At 45.9% G+C, this 19,199-nt stretch overlaps 1 protein-coding gene across 3 annotated transcripts in view; it reads right to left on the reverse strand.

Moving 5' to 3' along the window:
* The window catches only part of MEST (mesoderm specific transcript), a 32,773-nt gene extending 22,586 nt beyond the window's left edge, over window positions 1–10,187 (reverse strand). Inside the window, exons 1-3 of one of the 3 annotated variants that reach the window (XR_016349477.1) lie at window positions 9,133–10,187; window positions 4,971–5,125; window positions 2,119–2,198 (exon numbers count right to left, since the gene is read on the reverse strand). Coding sequence is in view for 2 of the 3 variants with exons in the window: in XM_075925227.2 (XP_075781342.2) it covers window positions 2,119–2,198; window positions 4,971–5,125; window positions 9,133–9,416 (519 nt within the window). In the remaining variant the exon portion in view is untranslated. The remainder of the gene's footprint in view (window positions 1–2,118; window positions 2,199–4,970; window positions 5,126–9,132) is intronic. The other 2 variants (XM_075925227.2, XM_006120316.5) reach the window with 2 other exon arrangements.
* Between the last annotated feature and the right edge of the window lie 9,012 nt (window positions 10,188–19,199).

The following is a 19,199-nucleotide window of genomic DNA, read 5'->3' on the forward strand; positions in this document are numbered from 1 at the left end:
AAAGAAAGAAGAAATCATAAGAGCGGCTACATATTAGCGTGGACTACCCACCAAGATGGACAGCGCTACACTGTCACTTCTTAAAAGCTCCTCCCAGACACCCATGCTGCAAACACACATTGAACTGCAGTGGATTTAATACATTCATGATAGCAAAAGCCAAAAGATCTTCTAAAGAGTTATTTCCCCCATGCTCTGTGGGGGGAGAGAAGATTCTCCCTGCAAAGACCGTATTGGCTAAATCCCGAGGTTCCCTTCTGCTTTGCATCCCCATCCAACAGAAGACCCAGTTCTGTTGCTAGGTGTGTCATATGAGAATTGCCTTCAGAACATGGCAAAGTGATGCCACAATTATTCAACGGAGAAATACACTTTCTCTTCCATTACAAGGGTGGGGCCCCTGTTTCCCAAAAATCATTAATATTCCAATGAACTCAGGTTTTGAATCTCCTCACAGCAGGAAGCCTTTATGGAATTATTTTAAAGAGAAAATACCAATATTCGTATATGCCAGTTGGGAGTAGCTGCCCAATGTTCCATCTAATCTTTTCCATCCCTGTGTGGATTTTTTTCCATTCCTGTGTGGAATATTTTTATGTGTAGAGGCTTGTGCGAATGTGCACCACCAGTAGAAACAAAAAGCCCTTGGTGTGAGCTCTCTGCTAATCATCTCGGCGGCATCTGAGTCTCTCCTGCATAAGTGTACGGTTTACAGGGAACACTGATTTCAGGATGGTGGGGATAGCCAATGTGTAAGCAAAGATTATTTTTGCTCCCTTTGTAGCTTACAAAACCTGGTATCTGGTTCCAGGAATGCCACACTTATTACCACCAAGCATTTACACAGCACTGGAAACTGACACCATTCTTCACAAGTACAGTAGAACCCCATTTATCCAACCCTCCATATTACCCGAACCACCAGCGCACACAGGTCTCTCCCAAGGCCGCCAGATGGCGCTGCAACCTCACACTTCCCCATTCTCTGGATCATCTGGAGTTTTGATTATCCACTCTACTCCCCCCTCTCTCATCCCACACAGATCAAATAAACTGGGCTCTGCTGAATTAAGACAATCGTTCTGCCCCCAAGAACACACAACCAGAATAATCATAGAATAAAATCTTAGGGACAGAAGGGCCAAGAGATTAATAACGAGTAGAAGGGACTGCTTGATGGCAAGCCTGAGAACGGAAGGTGTGATGGGAAATGTGGCAGATGAGAACAGTGCTCCAGGCACAGGGGCAGCATAAGAAAAAGCAGGAAAAAGAGTGTGAGAGGAAGGAGGAAGTGACAGGAGAGAGCTGGAAAGAATTTAGGGAGAGGAAAGGACAGCAGAGACATGGGTAAGACGAAACAAGTTTATGCAGTAGATCAGGGGTCAGCAACCTATGGTTCACTTACGAGCCAAATATGGCTTGCAGCTCAAGCTCAGCTCCCTCTCACTCCCCGCCCTCCCCTCCCCCGCAACAGGGAGCCAGCACTAGCCCTCATGCCCCCACAAGGTTGGAGCCAGCACCAGCTTCCTACGAGGGGGGTAAGAAAGCCCCAAGGCTTGCCCTGACTCCTGCACCCCCACATCCACAAACCGCACCACCAGCAGCAGCAGAAGTCCCATTAAATCAAGTCTGTAAGTTCGATGTTTCATTTATGCTATTAATCATCGTGTCAATTATCAAAAATATGAAGTTGTATATTTTCAGTCATGCACATGGGCATTATTATATTGGCTCTTTGTCTTTGTTGACCATTTGCTCTGAATTTTGATGTCTTTGGTTTGAAAAGGCTGCTCAACCCTGCCGTAGAGTCTTGTAGGTGAGGACTTGGCCACACATTTGAAGCTATGATAAACTGGGCCACGTTTCAACCAAAGACAAAGTCTGAGGGGCTAATAACTTGGCCATGAAAACAAGAAGGGAAGTGGGTTGGAGAAGCCAAGACAAGAATGTTAGGGAAACCATGTCAGTCATCACTCTCTCCTCCATGATTCACTGGTCAGACAGGCCCACGTATTCTTCCCGGTAGAATTCTCCTCTAATTTCAGGGGAAGGGGGGGGGGTGAGAATCACTGGTGTTACTCACACAGTCCACATTCTGTGCTTACTTGGTCCCCTCACCTTGTACCAGTCATAGCTGGAGGTTGGGAAGCCATGTAACAGAACCACTATGTCCGAACTGCCGAGTGCACCTGATGAATCTAAGGAGAGAACAGGACATCAGCAAGCCATGCGACCACTCCAAGGACACTTTATCTTTAAATTGTAGAGCAGCTGTGCAGGATAATGTATCAGGGACCCACAATAACATCCAGGCTCCAGATAAGAGCCTCATGGGTTTCTGATCACTTTAAAAAAAAAAAAAAAAAAACAGATATCTCCAGCCACAAAAGCTCTCTCACAGTAACAGTTCTTAGAGCCTAACACGTGGACAAAGGCTCAGAAACTTTGCCATTCAGAGACTTGGCAGCTTGCCCAAAAACCTGTCACTAGGGTTTTTGTTCCTTAAGAGCTGGGCAGAGCTACCTCGTAGAGGAGAGAGTTCACAATGTAGGTGTAACGACATGGGGAAGGGGAAACGGGGGGGGGGGGGGGAGGAAGGAACTCTCAACATTAGGCCATCAATCCAAGTCTACGTACACAGACAATTTGGGAACAATGAGAATGATCCTACAGTTACATAGCATCTTTCTTTCTGAATGCACCCAAAGCATTACACTAATTTTAAACTGATAAGGAAACTGCATCAGACACTAAAATGCAGCCTTCTCTAGTGTAAAACATGACAGCTGTTTCACAGCACATAGCAGCAGGTTTAGGACAGGAATACTGTCCCAACTGAAACTGTGGCACAGGGAAGACTTGGAGAGCAAGTGCGCATCTGTACTTAGAAGTGGAATAAGGCCACACCACTAGAGCTAACTCCCCCTGTTCTTGAGAAGGGATTTGTCCTAGCTGCTCATCACAGAAGATCCCACATCATTTTTACATCTCGTACAAAATGACAACACCTCCAACTACTCAGTGCTGTCTAACACCAAGTGCCCACCAAGGTAAGTGTGCAATTCAAATAAAACCCACCGTTTTCGGTTCCTGTGAGATCCAACTATTCCTGAGAGGCATGCAAGGTGCACTTTTACGAGTACTTGTGTGAGGTGAACCAAAAAATAATATTTCATTTGATTATCATTTTTACAGTGCAAATATTAGTAAACAATTGGCACTCTATTGTTTAACAGTACAATTAAAACTGTGATTAATGGTGATTAAAAGCTGACAATCGTAGTTTTAACTGCAGTATTAAACAACAGAATAACTTTTTGAATTAATCTGGTGAGTTGACTGTGATTAATCAAAAGCCCAAATGTACCAACAAATAAAATGTACGGACTTTTAAAATACTGTGTGCAGAATTTTTATTTTTTTGGCGCAGAATTCCCTCAGGAGTATTGGCAAGAACAGTCCCAGCTTAGCTTATTAAATATAAGGGGATAAAAACACAAGACCATACCGCCGCAGCCTCATGTTACACATTTTGAACCAGGATTTTCTCCAGCACAGCTTAATCGCGGCTTCAAAAAATCTAAGCACAAAACGGGCAGGTAAAATGCCACCACTGACTAACTACCCCAGCAACCGGGATTCTCGATTTTTTTCTTACTATTATCCTGCCCTCAGCTACCTATAACCAGACATCTGCTCCCATAGGACCTAAAGGGAAGAGAGCGTACTAGGCCTTCTCACACTTCACAATGAGGCCCAACCTGCGTGTGGCCTTTAGGAATCACCACAATGTAAATGTTTAATAATAATGATACTGATCCTGGACCTACCTAGATCCATCCATCCATCCATCCATTCCCCTAGAAGTTAAATTAACTAATCCACGTTTGCTACTTAATTTACGGAGGTCAGACAGCTCCACTTCATTATAGTACGGAGAGAAAACATCTTAAGAGCTAGGCAAGGGCTCCCCTCACTTTCTATTCAATCGCTACCATGGTTCCAACCTAGCGTTAGCTCCCCTCTTACAATGGGCTGGCACCTGCATGACCCCTCAGGCCACCTTCCAGCACACGTGCTCCAGTCTCACCTGTTTCTGGCCAGAATGACAGGAGACAGACTGTCTCTCTCTACCCTTCCTCCCCTCCGTTTTATTTTCTATGTATTTTTTTAATTTTTTTTGCTGCCCATCTCCCACCAATAGCTATGTTCTCTCCCTGATTCGCCAGAGCTTCCCCAGAATGCCTTTGTCCTTACTTTCCCTTAGATCAGTGATGGGCAACCTAGGCTAGTGAGTGGCCCTCCACCTCAGTGGGTTCATAAGATTGTCATAACCAAGACGGTCTCACGTGATAGGGCAGTTTTGCTCACTGTACTTGCGCACCTAGAATTTGCGGGGGTGCGGACGGAACCATAGCAGTGCTTGGATTGGCTGCAGAGGGAACGCAAGGCTCTTACAAGCCAGTGTTGTGTGCAATCAGCACACACCTCACTTCAACATGCCCTTGCTTTGTGCATGTGTCACTTCAGTAATACCAGTAGGAAAAAACATGGCACTGACTGAAACCAGCAGAATCCGGCAATCCCATGTGCAGGCAACAGTAAATAAAATGTCTCGCAAGCCACACACAGAACCCCAATGAGCCGCATGCAGACTGCAGGCCGCTGGTTGCCCACCACCGCCCTAAATTCTTCAGTGTCTCTCCCTCACCATTTTTCCCAAGTGTCTTGGGGGGGATCTCCACTCTTTGCCAGGCCACCAGCTTCTCCCACCTAAGTACTTTCAAGGCTTCTCTCTAGCATTGCTGGGTTGTACACAACAGCAGCACTGGAGAAAGAAGCAGTTTGTAGCAACATCCGGGGAAGCCCAGCAACTGCAGCTGAGCAGTTCTCAGTCACAGTAGAGGTATCGCTAGTCTGGCTCCCCCAGGATCTCCTCAATGCTGCACAGTTCCCCTGTCACACCTCACCTCTGTAAAAGATGTTCTGGTTCTTGTATGTGAAGTACCTTCCCGATGACCTCCATGTGCGAAGAGCTGGGGACAGCTTAGGCGGCGGGATGTGCAGGTAGACAGCAAGGAGCGGAACGCTCAGCAGACCCACCTGAATCCACCACTCTTTCATCCTGCAGGAGCAAACAAATGCAGAATTAGCAAACAAACATAGCACAGTCTGCCTAGCTGATAGACTGCTCAATTGCATCAGGCTCCCTGGCTCCGACTCGTCGTGACATGCACCACTGGTTGTCTGAAACACTAATTACCCAACATTCACCAGTAAATCCACCTTCAAACCCCACCTTTCCACCAGGGTCTGATTTTCACCTTCTCAAGATACCAAGACACATTAGTCTGGAAACTTTCCTTCTGCTGCTGTTAAACTGAAAGCCTTCCACAAAACTACTGGGAAGGGCATCATAACTCAGACCCAAACTAAGCAATTTGGTAGAAACTACAAGGCCAATCACTGCTCCCAGGATTTCACAGTCTTTTCCTTATCAGCAATGCAGTTATATCTGTCACATGACTGTCATGTCCAAGAAGTGATAAGAATTCATCAATACCCTTGTCTATGCCAGAAGATTTTGCAGAGGCAAATATGTGCTGTGTATGACAAAGGCTAAAGGCCACGCTGGCATGGAAGTGGTTCCTGCCTAGCTAGTTCAGTTATAAAAGGAAAGGGGAAGCTGAGAAGCTATCATAGGGCAGGGGTACCTTCTCCCTGCTCAGCTGGCTAAACGCCTGGGGTGATTATTACCAGGTTTGTCCTGGTTTTGTATTTTGGAAATAAAGCAAGCCCTGAAGGAAGAAATGTGACTTTTCCTTCCCTGACTGGTGAGACAGCTTACCAATTACACACTGGTGCCAATAAACAAAAGCACTTGCAATCACACCCTATTTCGGTCAGCTCCATTGCAATAACACTTGATCAGAATAGTGCTCAGAGCCTGTTTTATAGCAGAAAACACTGGTATTTGTCCTCCCAGCAGAATCCTGAAATACTCCTGTGAGCCCTTCTGGGTCTACTTTCTGTAGCATCACCTGTACTGCCACTTAAATGAGCGACTGTAGTTGTGTAATTTCATGCAATAAGATTTCTGTCTCATAAGGTGCAATGCAAGCCACTTAAAGGCTTGTTTTGATATAGCAAACAAGAATGTATTGCTGTGCTACTGACTGCATGCCCCAATATTTTACACACTTTCCGTTGCTTTATACAGTTCAAATGTTTGGTACAGCCTCTCTCCAATTGTGGAGCTACTATTATAATCCCCTGCTTCAGGGATCAGTACTAGGAACTCTAAGATAGATACCCATGATGCACTGTTACTGCAGCGATCACAGAGTGCTGTGCTGGACACAGCAGACAAGTTTGTAACGGCTGGAGTAGGGATGTTAAATATCGATTAATTGAATAGTCGATTAACCTCATGAATTCTTATCAATTATTTGACTATTCTATAGTCCCCATCTGCAGGGCCGGTAGCCAGGGCACTCCAGCCCTGCTCCCGAAGAACTCCCACCATTCTGCGCTGCTGCCTCTGTATCAGAGGCAGCAGTGCAGGGTGCAAGGCGGGAGCTGGTCCGCCAGGGAAGCCAGTTTAACAACCAGCTTCCCTCGCGGACTGGCTGCCTGTCATCCCACGCTGCTGCCTCTGATACAGAGAGAGCAGCTCGGGCTCGCAGCAGTCCCTGTCCAGGGTGAGGACTGAGCTCCCAGACCTGGTGCAAGCCAGAAATGAGCCAGACTGCCTGCTTACCTGGCTCCTAATACACTTTAAATGTAGAGCCACAGCAGGGGTAGGTCCCAGACCCAGCATGAGCCAGGACTGAGCCAGGCTGTTGGCCAGTGGGGGGTGGCAGAGGAGGCTTGGGGGGGGAGGAGGGAGGGAATGCGTGTAGTCTATAGCATTAATCAACTACACTATTACATCTCTAGGCTGGGGGGTTTAACTAGACACTGCATTTTACAAGTTATGAGACACTGAATCATTTGTAAATTGTACAGTGTCATTTTATAGCATAGACAAGTTTATTTAAACCTCCCACATCCACAAGTCTTGCGTGTCACAACTACAGTAGCCAGCTTCCCTAAATGCACTGTAAATCTATCTACGGTCATGAAGCCCTCCACATTCTGGGAGATACATTCTGTAGATAGCCACGAATGCAGAAGTCCACAAATACGGTCTTTGTGACACAAAACAGACACAAAACTGTGCATCCTAGAATACTCAAGGAGCTGATAGAAGAGGTATCTGAGCCTCTAGCTATCATCTTTGGAAAATCATGGGAGACAGGAGAGATTCCAGAAGACTGGAAAAGGGTAAATATAGTGCGCATTTATAAAAAGGGAAATAAGAACAACCCAGGAAACTACAGACCAGTTAGTTTAACTTCTGTGCGAGGGAAGATAATGGAGCAAGTAAGGAAGGAAATAATCTGTAAACACTTGGAAAGTGGCAAGGTGACAGGGAACAGCCAGCATGGATTTGTAAAGAACAAATCATGTCAAACCAATCTGATAGCTTTGTTTGATAGGATAACAAGTCTTGTGGATAAGGGAGAAGCGGTGGATGTGGTATACCTAGACTTTAGTAAGGCGTTTGATACGGTCTTGCATGATATTCTTATCAATAAACTAGGCAAATACAACTTAGATGGGGCTACTATAAGGTGGGTGCATAATTGGCTGGATAACCACACTCAGAGAATAGTTATTAATGGTTCACAATCCTGCTGGAAAGTTATAACAAGTGGAGTTCCGCAGGGGTCTGTTTTGGGACCGGCTCTGTTCAATATCTTCATCAACGATTTAGATATTGGCATAGAAAGTATGCTTATTAAGTTTGCAGATGATACCAAACTGGGAGGGGTTGCAACTAATCTGGAGGATAGGGTCATAATTCAAAATGACCTGGACAAATTGGAGAAATGGTCTGAGGGAAACAGGATGAAGTTTAAGAAAGACAAATGCAAAGTGCTCCACTTAGGAAGGAACAATCAGTTTTACACATACAGAATGGGAAGCGACTGTCTAGGAAGGAGTATGGCAGAAAGGGATCTAGGGGTTATAGTGGACTACAATCTGAATATGAGTAAGCAGTGCCATGCTGTTGCAGAAAAAGCAAACATGATTCTGGGATTTATTAACAGGTGTGTTGTGAGCAAGACACAAGAAGTCATTCTTCCGCTCTACTCTGCACTAGTCAGGCCTCAGTTGGAGTATTGTGTCCAATTCTGGGCACCGCATTTCAAGGATGTGGAGAAACTGGAGAAGGTCCAGAGAAGAGCAACAAGAATTATTAAAGGTCTAGAGAACATGACCTATGAAGGAAGGCTGAAAGAATTGGGTTTGTTTAGTTTAGAAAAGAGAAGATTGAGGGGGGGATACAATAGCAGTTTTCAGGTATCTAAAAGGGTGTCATAAGGAGGAGGGAGAAAACTTGTTCATCTTGGCCTCTGAGGATAGAACAGGAAGCAATGGGCTTAAACTGCAACAAGGGAGGTTTAGGTTGGACATTAGGGAAAATTTCCTAACTGTCAGGGTAGTCAAACGCTGGAATAAATTGCCCAGGGAGGTTGTGGAATCTCCATCACTGGGGATATTTAAGAGTAGGTTAGATTAATGTCTATCAGGGATGGTCTAGACAGTATTTGGCCTGCCATGAGGGCAGAGGACTGGACTCGAAGACCTCCCTTCCAGTCCTAGTATTATATGATTCTATGAAAAACAACACTTTGTTCAAAATGAGCGTTTTATTGCCTGCTGTTTCACATTCAACAAACAACTTTAACTTCAAAGCAGTAGATTTCCAACCAAACTCAAAGCTAATACAGTATAGTCAACAAACAACTTCAACTTCAAAACTAATCACCAAAACAGTTCTTTGAATTCACTCCCTACAAAGCTTACTGTTCCTCCAGGATGAGGCAGGGAGGGTTACCAGGGGCGGGTTCAGAAAGGAACATTGGATGGGAAGCTGTGAGGGACAATCCTGTGCTGCTTTATGGTCTGTTGACTCGGATTCCCCTATTAACTTCACATTATGTAAACTGCCTCTTGTTAAATTTGTCAAACCACCCCTTGCTCGCGGTGAATGACATGAACTGTCATGACTTCCTCCCTCACCATCTGATGCTTGCGCAAAATCCTTCCAGAAGCTCAAAGCGTTTTCTCCAATTACAGCCCCATTCACAGTGCTCGTTTCGGTGCCATGTCTTCAATCCAAATGCTGAATACCTTTTCCACTTTTTTTCAATTATGGGATCATGACCAAGGATGTGAAAGGTTAACAGGTTAACCATTAAGCATTGCATCAACTTTGGAGCAGCCCTTATCTGCAACAGGCCCCAGTGGGACTTGTGAAGCCCCCACCAGTTACCAGTTAACCAGAACCGGTAAGCATCACCCATTAAGAGTGATGCTTACCGGTTAACCAATTAATCTTTCACATCCATACTGTAAACAATCACTTTAAATTATTCATGTACTTTGGGATCTTAGCAAATAGAAAGTGACATTAATATATTTCATCACTATGACTGCCTCCAGTCAGCATGATCCGCTTCCTCACTGGCATGACCACTAAATTCAAACATACACAACACTTAAAGAAAATCCTCATAATTAATGTCACTCTTACAAAGGCGCGGGGCCATCTTGCAGTTTTGAATTTCACAAATACCGCACTAAAACAAAGATTTATCGTTCTGACTAGCAACATTCTTTGCTATCCCAGTCTTGCTGATCACAGTCCACCCATGCACCTCCATCATGACCTGTATCATCCTCAAATATTCCAATCCTGAATCCCCAGTCATGCATCTCAATCCTAATCTGCAGTACTTGATATTATTCCAAATCCTGACCCACACAGAGTTTTGCCAATACACCTCAACCCAAAGCAATTTGTAGCCTTTCTTGTTATTCCAATTGTTTCATACACAACTCTACCAGTTCATGTCAAGACTGACTGGGCAGAAACCCATGCTAGTAATACCTGGAATTACAACATACACTGTGCTTCCAAAGCATCACAATGTTGACCTGCAGTATCTCTTGAATTGCTATTTCATTTTTATTACTGCACACCCTTGCAATTGCAAAACAAAGCAAATAACTGCAAGTGGAGGGTTTGCAACAGAGAATCAGTTTTAAGCAACCTCTGCCTGCAGGGTTTACTACTGGGGTTTTGCTGAAACTTCTTTTGTACTATCTATGGGTACGTCTAGACTACAGGCTTTTGTCGACAGAAGTTTTGTTGACAGATACTGTCGACAAAGCTTCTGTCGACAAAGAGCGTCTAGACTACAGCCAGTTCTGTCGACAAAGCAAGCTGCTTTGTCGACAAAACCCTGTAGTCTAGACAGAACCCTAGATGCAATAACACCTTCTGTCGACAGAACTCTGTCGACAAAAGGTGTTATGCCTCGTAAAATGAGGTTTACCAGTGTCGACAAAACTGCTGAGTTCTGTCGACGTTATGTCGACAGAACTCAGCGGTAGTGTAGACGCAGGTATAGTTTTGTCGACAAAAGTCCACTTTTGTCGACAAAACTCTGTAGTCTAGACACACCCTATGTGCCCTTAGTGGGAAGCAAAAAGTGCTGTTCTCTTTCACAAAGTACAGTATCTCAAAATAGGACACAAAGGAAAAATGTAATTTCCATCTTTTTACTTAAGCCATAAACAAAATGGCAAAACATGCCAGTATTGTTATGTTGTTAATCTGCTCAGCAGATTAAATAATCAGCATTTAGATCACAAAACTGAAGAAATTGCTTACATTCATTTAAAAAAAATTAAATTAATTATTTTAATATCAAATTATTCCTCAAAAACAACTGTAAAATTTCTTCAGGCTGCTTTGTCTTATGGCAGAAGTTAGAGTTGTATATTGTAAGGTATGAAAGATGACAGCCACAATATCTAAGCTTTGTTTTCCCCACGTGATCTTGTGCTGTCAGCCAAAGCATGCACGCAACCCTCAAAGCAAGCCTTAGCCTTTCATTATAAGATTATTTAACGTTATATGTATTCAGCAAAATCTACAAGTGTTTTAAAATGCAAACAAAAGCAAAAATAATTCATTTTATACAGACCCCAAACCAGATCCACAAAATAATTAGAGAAGCCCCATGCAGAGGGAGACTCCCTGTGAACGCCAGAGTAACAATGCAATTATAGAATTAACTATCAATTAGGCACCAGTCCCAAGTCCTCCCTACACAGGGCTGGGTGACACATCCCAGCAGACAGCCCTGTACTAGGGATGTTAAATTTCCATTCACTGACTAATCAAAGTCGATGTAAATTGCATCAACTACTCAATTAGTCAATAAGTGTGCCTCCGCCTTTAAAGTATAGAAACAGCCCCAGAGCTGTTGCTGCACCTGAAAGGCGAAAGCACTGAGGAGAGCACAGGGCCAGCGGGGCAGTCCCGCACTGGCGCCATGCTCTGCGTGGTGTTTCAAAGCGGCAGCGCTGCACAGAGCCCGGGGTTAGCAGGGAAGGCTCCACATGGCGCTGCCGCTTTGAATCGGCACTTGCAGCTTGGGGACTCCCAGCTGGCCCTGGGCTGCACACCGTGTTTCAAAGCGGCAGAGCTGCGTGGAGTCTGGCCCCACGCTCCATGTAGCGCTGCCGCTTTGAAGCACCCCCTTTCTTCCCCCACTTGCTTCCTCTCTCTGATAGAGACAGCAAGGGGGACAGGAGGATGACCAGTGTGTTGACAGTAAGCATTTGCTTATCGGATAGTCGTTCACATTGCTACCCTGTACCGCAGCAAACGCCGCAGAGAAAAACAAAGGGCTGTCAGGACAGTTGGGGATGGGGCACAGCCTCCCCCCACCCAGCAATACCACTGTTACCTCGTGGGGCAGGGCCACAGCCCACTATGGAGCCCCTCCCGGGGGGCAACCTCCCTCCCCTCTGGAGTCAGAGGCAGAGACCCCCATGCACCCCACCCCAGGGGGGGGGAGAGATTCTCCCCCCCACCAAGCCTCTGTCCCCATATTCAGCCTTATATGAGAAGCAGCCCCCCCCTCTTCCACATCCCCTTTCCAGGGAGCCCAGCCCCCCCCTTCACCCCAGGGGGGGCAGAGCACCTCCCCCACCAAGCCCCCCCCATTTTCTACGTCCCCCTTCACCAGCGCAACCCCCCCCCTTCGCTCCTCCCAAGGGCACAGCCCCGCCCCCCGGAATATAGACGCCGCCCCCCGCCGTGGACAGAGCCTCGTGCCCGCTGAGGGGCCCATGGGCGCGCGCGCGCGCGCCTCTCAACCTCCCCTCCCCCACCCCAACCGCCGTTACCTGGGCTCAGGGGTGGGGGCGGCAAGTGGGTTCCATGCCGCGAGCAGCGCGGCCCCAAGGAAATAGAGCGCGCATGCGCCAACCGTCCCTTCCATCGAGCCTCCCCCACTGGCTAGAAAGTCCCGTAACGAAGGTTGGGCGCCAGCGACACCTACTGGGGCGCCGCGGTCCTGCGCGGGCTTCTGCCGCTCTGCCTGCCAGGCTCGTGCCTCCTGAATCCGTGAGGCTGGTTGCAGCTGTTTGCACGGGGAAGGCCTGCCGGGGCTGGGGGGTGCAGCTCCGTGCGCTAGGCCTGCAGGCCTTTTTCTGGCTCTGTCTCCTGCGGCGGGTGTTTGCATTAGGCCTGCAGTCCTTGCAAGCATCTGTCTCCTGCTGCGGGTAGTTGCACCAGACCTTCAGGCCTTTGCATGAATGCATCTGTCAGAAGCTGCAACTCTTTACATGTAGGTCTTTTCCTGCAACCTTCTGCTGCAATTCTTTGCCTTACGCCTGCAGGCCTTTGCATGCATCCTTTAGCAACTGCAGGCTTTTGCATTAGGTGTGCAGGCATCTCTCCACGGTTGTGGGTCTTTGTATTTGTTTGTTGCTATCCTGTTTTGCACAAGATATGCAGGTTTTAACACATTGCTGCTGCAGCTCTTTGTCTCTAGCAAACCAGTCTGTGCAAGATCTGTCTGTTGTGGCATGCTACTTAATGTTTAACCAGTTAAGGGGTTCAAAGGCATTTTACATCCCTAATCCTTACTACTTCCCCCATCCACAAGGTTTGTTATCCTGTCAAAGAAGGATAGTATGTTGGTTTCACATGATTTATTCATGAAAATCCATATTGGCTGTTACTTATTTTATTTACTCCTAGGAATTTACAGATTGATTGTTTGATTATTTACTCCATTGTTTTCCGGGGTACTGAGATTAAGCCGACTGGCCTATAATCCTCTAGGTTGTCCTTATTCCCTCTTTGTAGATATGTATCCATTTGTTTGACCCACTGGATTTCATACTTGAGGTCTGCTTAAAGCTGCATGCCCTGCCTCCAGAGGCCATTCTTAAATGCAACTGTTTCCAGCTTTGCCTTTGGGTCAGTGGGTTTGTTATAAAAAGAGGGAGGCAGGTGATTAAGAATCAAGATGGGAGTGAAAGGGGAGGAGAGTAGGTATGAGTGTTGTGCTGCTGGAATTTGAATTTGGACCAGTAGTGTTAAACTTATAAATGTTCTTGAAAACGAAGTAAACAGGTGACAAAATTTGCGGATACTACAAAATTACTCAAAATAGTTAAGTCCAAAGTTGACTGCAAAGAATTACAAAGGGAATCTCACAAAACTGGGTGATTAGACAACACAAAGGGAGATGGACTTCAGTGTTGATAAATGCAAAGTAATGCACATGGAAAAATATAATCCCAACTCCCCATACAAAAATGATGGGCAGTTACCTGAAAACACTTGCTCAATGTGCAGTGGCAGGCTAAAAACTAAAAAGCTAACAATATTGGGAATACTTAAGAAAGGAATAGATAATTATATGGGGGTAATATGATATTTTTCTGTCAAATCATTGCCCACATCTTGAACACTGCATGCAGAGCTGGTCATCCCATCTAAAAAAGATACCGTATTTTCCGGCGTATAGGGCGACTGGGCATATAAGACGACCCCCTATCTTTTTAATTAAAAGATAGGGTTTCATCTTATACCCCAGCGCCCCTCCGCCTCCTTTGCTCCCGGTGTCTCTGGTCTGCTGGAGATGGTCCCCAGCAGACCAGAGGCACCGGGAGCAAAGCCGCAGCAGCTTTGAAAGCCTCGGGGGAAGCCGGCGGGGGGGGCATCCCAGGCGCGCCTGGGCTGCTCCCCCGCCGGCTTCCCCCGAGGCTTTGAAAGCCGCGGAGGGGCTCCGGCGGGGGAGCAGCCCAGGCGCGCCTGGGATGTATACCCGGCGTACAAGACGACCCCCGATTTTTGGGGGATGGTTTTTAACATCAGAGGTCGTCTTGTACGCCGGAATATACGGTACATTTGATTTGGAAAAGGTACAGAAGGGCAACAGAAATGATTAGGGGTAAGGAACAGCTTCCATATGAAGACAAATTAACAAGATTGGGACTTTTCAGCTTGGAAAAGAAATGACTCAAAGCTGGGGGGGGATATGTTTAATGTCTAGAAAATTATGAATGGCGTAGAAAAATAGAATAAGGGAATATTATTTATGCCTTCACTAACATAATGCAAGAAACTGACCCAATTACATTTATAGGCAGAGGATTTAAAACAAACAAAACACATTATTTTTTCAGTCAAACTGTGGAACTCGTTGCCAAGAGATGGTGGCAAGGCCCAGACTATAACAAGGTTCCAGTAAGAACAATGTAAGTTTAAGGACAGGTCCATCAATGGCTACTAGCCAGAATGGGAAGGGATAGTGTCCCTAGCTTTTGTCTGTCAGACACTGGGACTGGGTAATAGGGGATGAATCATTTGATGATTGCCTCTTCTGTTCATGCCTTCTGAAGCACCTGGCATTAGCCGCTGACGGCAGACAGGATACTGGGCTAGATGGACCATTGGTCTGACCCAGTATGGCCGTTCTGATCTCATATAGAGCCCAAATGTATCTGCCCCTTGCTGAAATGCACTAGACCCCACGCCACTTCCAGAGCTGGGATAGATCCAGGAGTGCTGACAGTCTCTCTCTCTCTCTCTCTTTCTCTCCACGGAGTTAGTAACAAAATAAGAATATATATTAAAATTTTAAGGCTAGCCTTAAGTGAGTTGCTACCTGCTAAGTTATCTGCAAAAAAAACCGTGGCTACGTCTACATTGTGCATTATTGTGCAAGAAGATATGCAAATGAGGCACAGAGATGAATATCGCCGCACCTCATTTGCATACTTAATGTGCCACCATTTTGCGCAAGGGGCTTTTGCACAAGAAGGAGCAGTCTACACTGCTCCTTCTTGTGCAAAAAAACCCTCTTACACAAGAGCCATTCTGCTGCTCATTAGGTAAATGCGGCTAATTAGGTATGCAAATGAGGTGCGGCGATATTCATCGCCGTGCCTCATTTGCATATCTTCTTGCACAAGAATGTGCAATGTAGATGTAGCCCTAGAGTTTTACAGTGCCTTAGTAGTCGTAGAAAGAGATGATATGTTTATGTGTGGGGAGGATGAACTGGATTCTCCATTTGCTGCTTGGCTTGTACTGCGCACGCTCAGTAACACTGCTGAAGTTGCTGTCCTCAGTGTGACTCCTCCCCCTCATGGTATGCTCAGGTGAGCCCCCCCTAACCAAAATCTGAAATGGCACCCCTGCCCCAGTTTGAGAAATGCTATTATAACGCTTTATATAATGTTTACAAAACACTTGAAATCTAAGGGCACATCTACATTTAAAATGCTACAAGGATGCAGCCATACCCATGCAGCTGCTCCACTACAGGGCGTCTTGAAAACATGACTATGCTTACAGGAGACCCTTCTGCTAGCCATGTAGTTAATCCATCTCTGCGAGAGGTGGTAGACCCCCCGCACTCCCCGTCGCCACAGCGGTGTCAGCGCCAGGAGTTAAGTCAGCGTATCAGGGGTGCAAACACGGTCGTTATACCAGTATACGTTTTATAGTGTCATTCTGGCCTAAAAACTAGAGGGCTGAAGTTTACCTACGCTGTTCCTTACAGCTAATTAGTAGCAGCGTATTTAATTACTGCTTATGCTATGTGGTAGGAAGCAGCAGATGATGACAGAGAGCCCTCAATTGGACAATCCGGGTCTGATTTTCCTCACCAGTAGAAATCTGACTTCTCGAGTTTTCCAGTTTTGCAGCAGTCAAAGCACTCCCATTATAGCTGGAGAAATTCCATCAAGTGAAGTATAGGGCCATGTTTGACTGGACCAATGAGGACATTCAGCACTAGGGAGAGAAGAGGATTTTGATCAGAAATGTGTGGGTGGTTAATTTGTTTTTTGAATGACCCTATGAAAAGGTATTCATTTACAGAAAACAGGTACAGAACAATTGGTGGGAAGCCACAAGGATTAAAATTAGACATTACTGTAAGGACCACTGTGCTTATCATTGATTTAAAGAAACAGAGGTCAGAGCTAAGGTTAAAGATTACTGATCACCATTTGCAAAAGTGGTGAGGAGTCCTGTGGCACCTGCTTTTGCAGATTCAGCCTCACACGGCTACCCCTCTGATGCTGATCACCATTTGATCACTTGGCGTGGAATTAAGCCAGAAAAGGAGAGACAGAGGAAAGAAAGGAAGTGAGAATGTGGGATTGAATCTCTGGGGAAGAGTTTCGAAGGCTCTTACTCTGCAGCCATTTAAATATGTGTAAAGTTGTGTAAAAACAATTTTTAAAAGGTACACGCCCACCCACCCCCAGCACTTTTCTCAGTAGCACTTTCCCAAGATACTGGACTATATGAACCTTGGGTGTGATGCAATCTAGCCTTTACTATTGTGATGCTGGCAGATCAGGTGCCAACTCACGCCATGGGCCCCTGGCCACCCTGCACACTGACAAGTGCATAATGGAAAACGAGTCTTGCTTGCCTGTGTGTTATCATGAAGAAAACATATTAGCTGTAACGTGGAGAAGAATAGATGCTGCATGTATTGATCTCACTTAAAACCTCTCCAGCCCATAGTGTAAAGTTATAGGCTGTGTCTAGACTGGCCGATTTTGCGGAAAAACTTGCCAGCTGTCTAAACTGGCCGCTTGAATTTCCGGAAAAGCACTGACGATCTCATGTAAAATCATCAGTGCTTTTCCGGAAATACTATGCTGCTCTCGTTCGGGCAAAAGTCTTTTTCCGAAAGACTTTTGCGCAAAAGAGCCAGTGTAGACAGCACAGTAGTGTTTTCCGCAAACAAGCCCCGATCGTGAAAATGGCAATCGGGGCTTTTTTGCGGAAAACTGCGTCTAGATTGGCCACGGACGCTTTTCCGCAAAAAGTGCTTTTGCGGAAAAGCATCCTGCCAATCTAGACGTGCTTTTCCGAAAATACTTTTAATGGAAAACTTTTCCGTTAAAAGCATTTTCGGAAAATCATGCCAGTGTAGACATAGCCATATTGTTTGCAGAGTACACTGCTGTCATTACATAACTCGCCACACAGGAAAAGAAACAGACATTTAAGGTAAATGGCTTGTCCAGCAAGACGACCCATTGAAGGCAAAAGAGTAGGGCTGCTGGATTTCAGTTTTCAACCCGGTTGTAAAGGAACCTTGGCACTTGGCTGATCAGGCTACTGAAAGTCCAGTGGGCCACAGCAGGTCCAAGGCTGGCTCCCTGCCTGTCTCCATGCGGCTCTCGGAAAGCAGCGGCTTGTTCCTCCAGCTGCTAGGTGGAGGGAGAGTCGAGGGGTTCCTTGCCCTTAGGCACCATCCCAAGTGCTGGCTCCACGTGGCCACCGGGAGCAGCAGAACTGGCACTTGGGGTTGGCAGCTGCTGGCAGGGACAATGCACAACACCCCCCCGGATGCCCCTGCCTGGGAGTTGGAGAGACATGCTGTCCTTCCTCTGTCCCTGGGTAGCACTGGTGCAGCTGCTAAGGGGCACCTCAGTGCCTCCCAGAATGCCCACAAACTGCATCAGCCACAGCTGCCCGGAATCCGCACCCCAAAACCCCTCCTGCGCCCTACGCTCCTGCCCCAGCTCACACTCAATTCCCTGCTGGAGTCCGCAAGCCCCATCCTGCACTCCAAAGCCCTCACCTCTGTTACACTTGGGTTCTGTGATGTGATGGGAGCCTTAAGGGCTAAAACTGACTACCCAGTGAAAACTACTGGATGATGGTGAAACAAATTATTTTTATTAAGTGGAATGATTTTTTTTAATCAAAACTAACAGTTAGCAAATGTTTTTTTTAAACTAGCAATTGCCCAATGCTTTTACAGGGTAGAAAACCCTAAACTTAGCTGTACTTAACTAATTACAAACTTCTTTGATTACAATTCAACTATACCAAATCACTGTCTCTAATTTGCTTAACAAAAAATACAAAAACAAAGACAATATAATGATAATAAAAGCTCTGTCCAAAGCCAGCCCCTCTATGGTTATTTTAGGGCAGCTGGTGGAGTTAGTCATAAATCTACTTTTACAACTTAACAACTCCTGGGCTTCTATTTCTAACACTTATACTTAACCTAAATACAACACTACTACACAACACAAAATTATACAATTTACACAGTGTGGTTAACAGAACTTAGATACACTTTACAGAATTACACAGTGAAATTAACACAATTTAACTATTAATTAAACCAATAACTAATACATTTAAGCAATACTTACAAATCCAGCAACGATAACAACACAAAGACACACTAGAACTCGGAGCATGCTCAGGACTCGCGCACCCCTATATTTGACTCGAAGGGTGGGGAGGTAGCCTCAGGGTGATCAGTCCTTTAGCCGGGCAAAAAAAGACACGTGCCCTCAATACACGGAACCTCCGTCGAACAAAGGGGTTGAGGGTCTTTTATACCAAAATTCGATGTCTAATGCCATGCTAGGGTCTGCATTTGGCAGGGCCTGATAGGCTAGTGATGAGGTAGTATGACAATACTGCCCTATAGGAGTTTTCGTGATGTATGCGTGATCCCTTCGTGGACAGGACTAGATGGGGCATGGTTAGTGTGAGACAGTTGTGTTTTATTATCCTATGTTTTCTTTTTCTCTTGCCTCTAAGACCGGTCCGGCTATGGTCAAATGAGGCTTATCTGTAAGTGCAGCTAGGCGCTATCTAGTCATGCTCACCTCCCTGTTTTCTGGTGCCTGTGAGTTTCAGGATGCCTGTAAGGTCAAATTCCGTTCACAGAAAACTGCATTGTGCTTCCCATGCTTCTCTGAGTATCTCACAGTCTGGG

The sequence above is a fragment of the Pelodiscus sinensis genome, chromosome 1 (assembly GCF_052426305.1).
Source record: "Pelodiscus sinensis isolate ZL-2025 chromosome 1, ASM5242630v1, whole genome shotgun sequence".
NCBI lineage: Eukaryota > Metazoa > Chordata > Testudines > Trionychidae > Pelodiscus > Pelodiscus sinensis.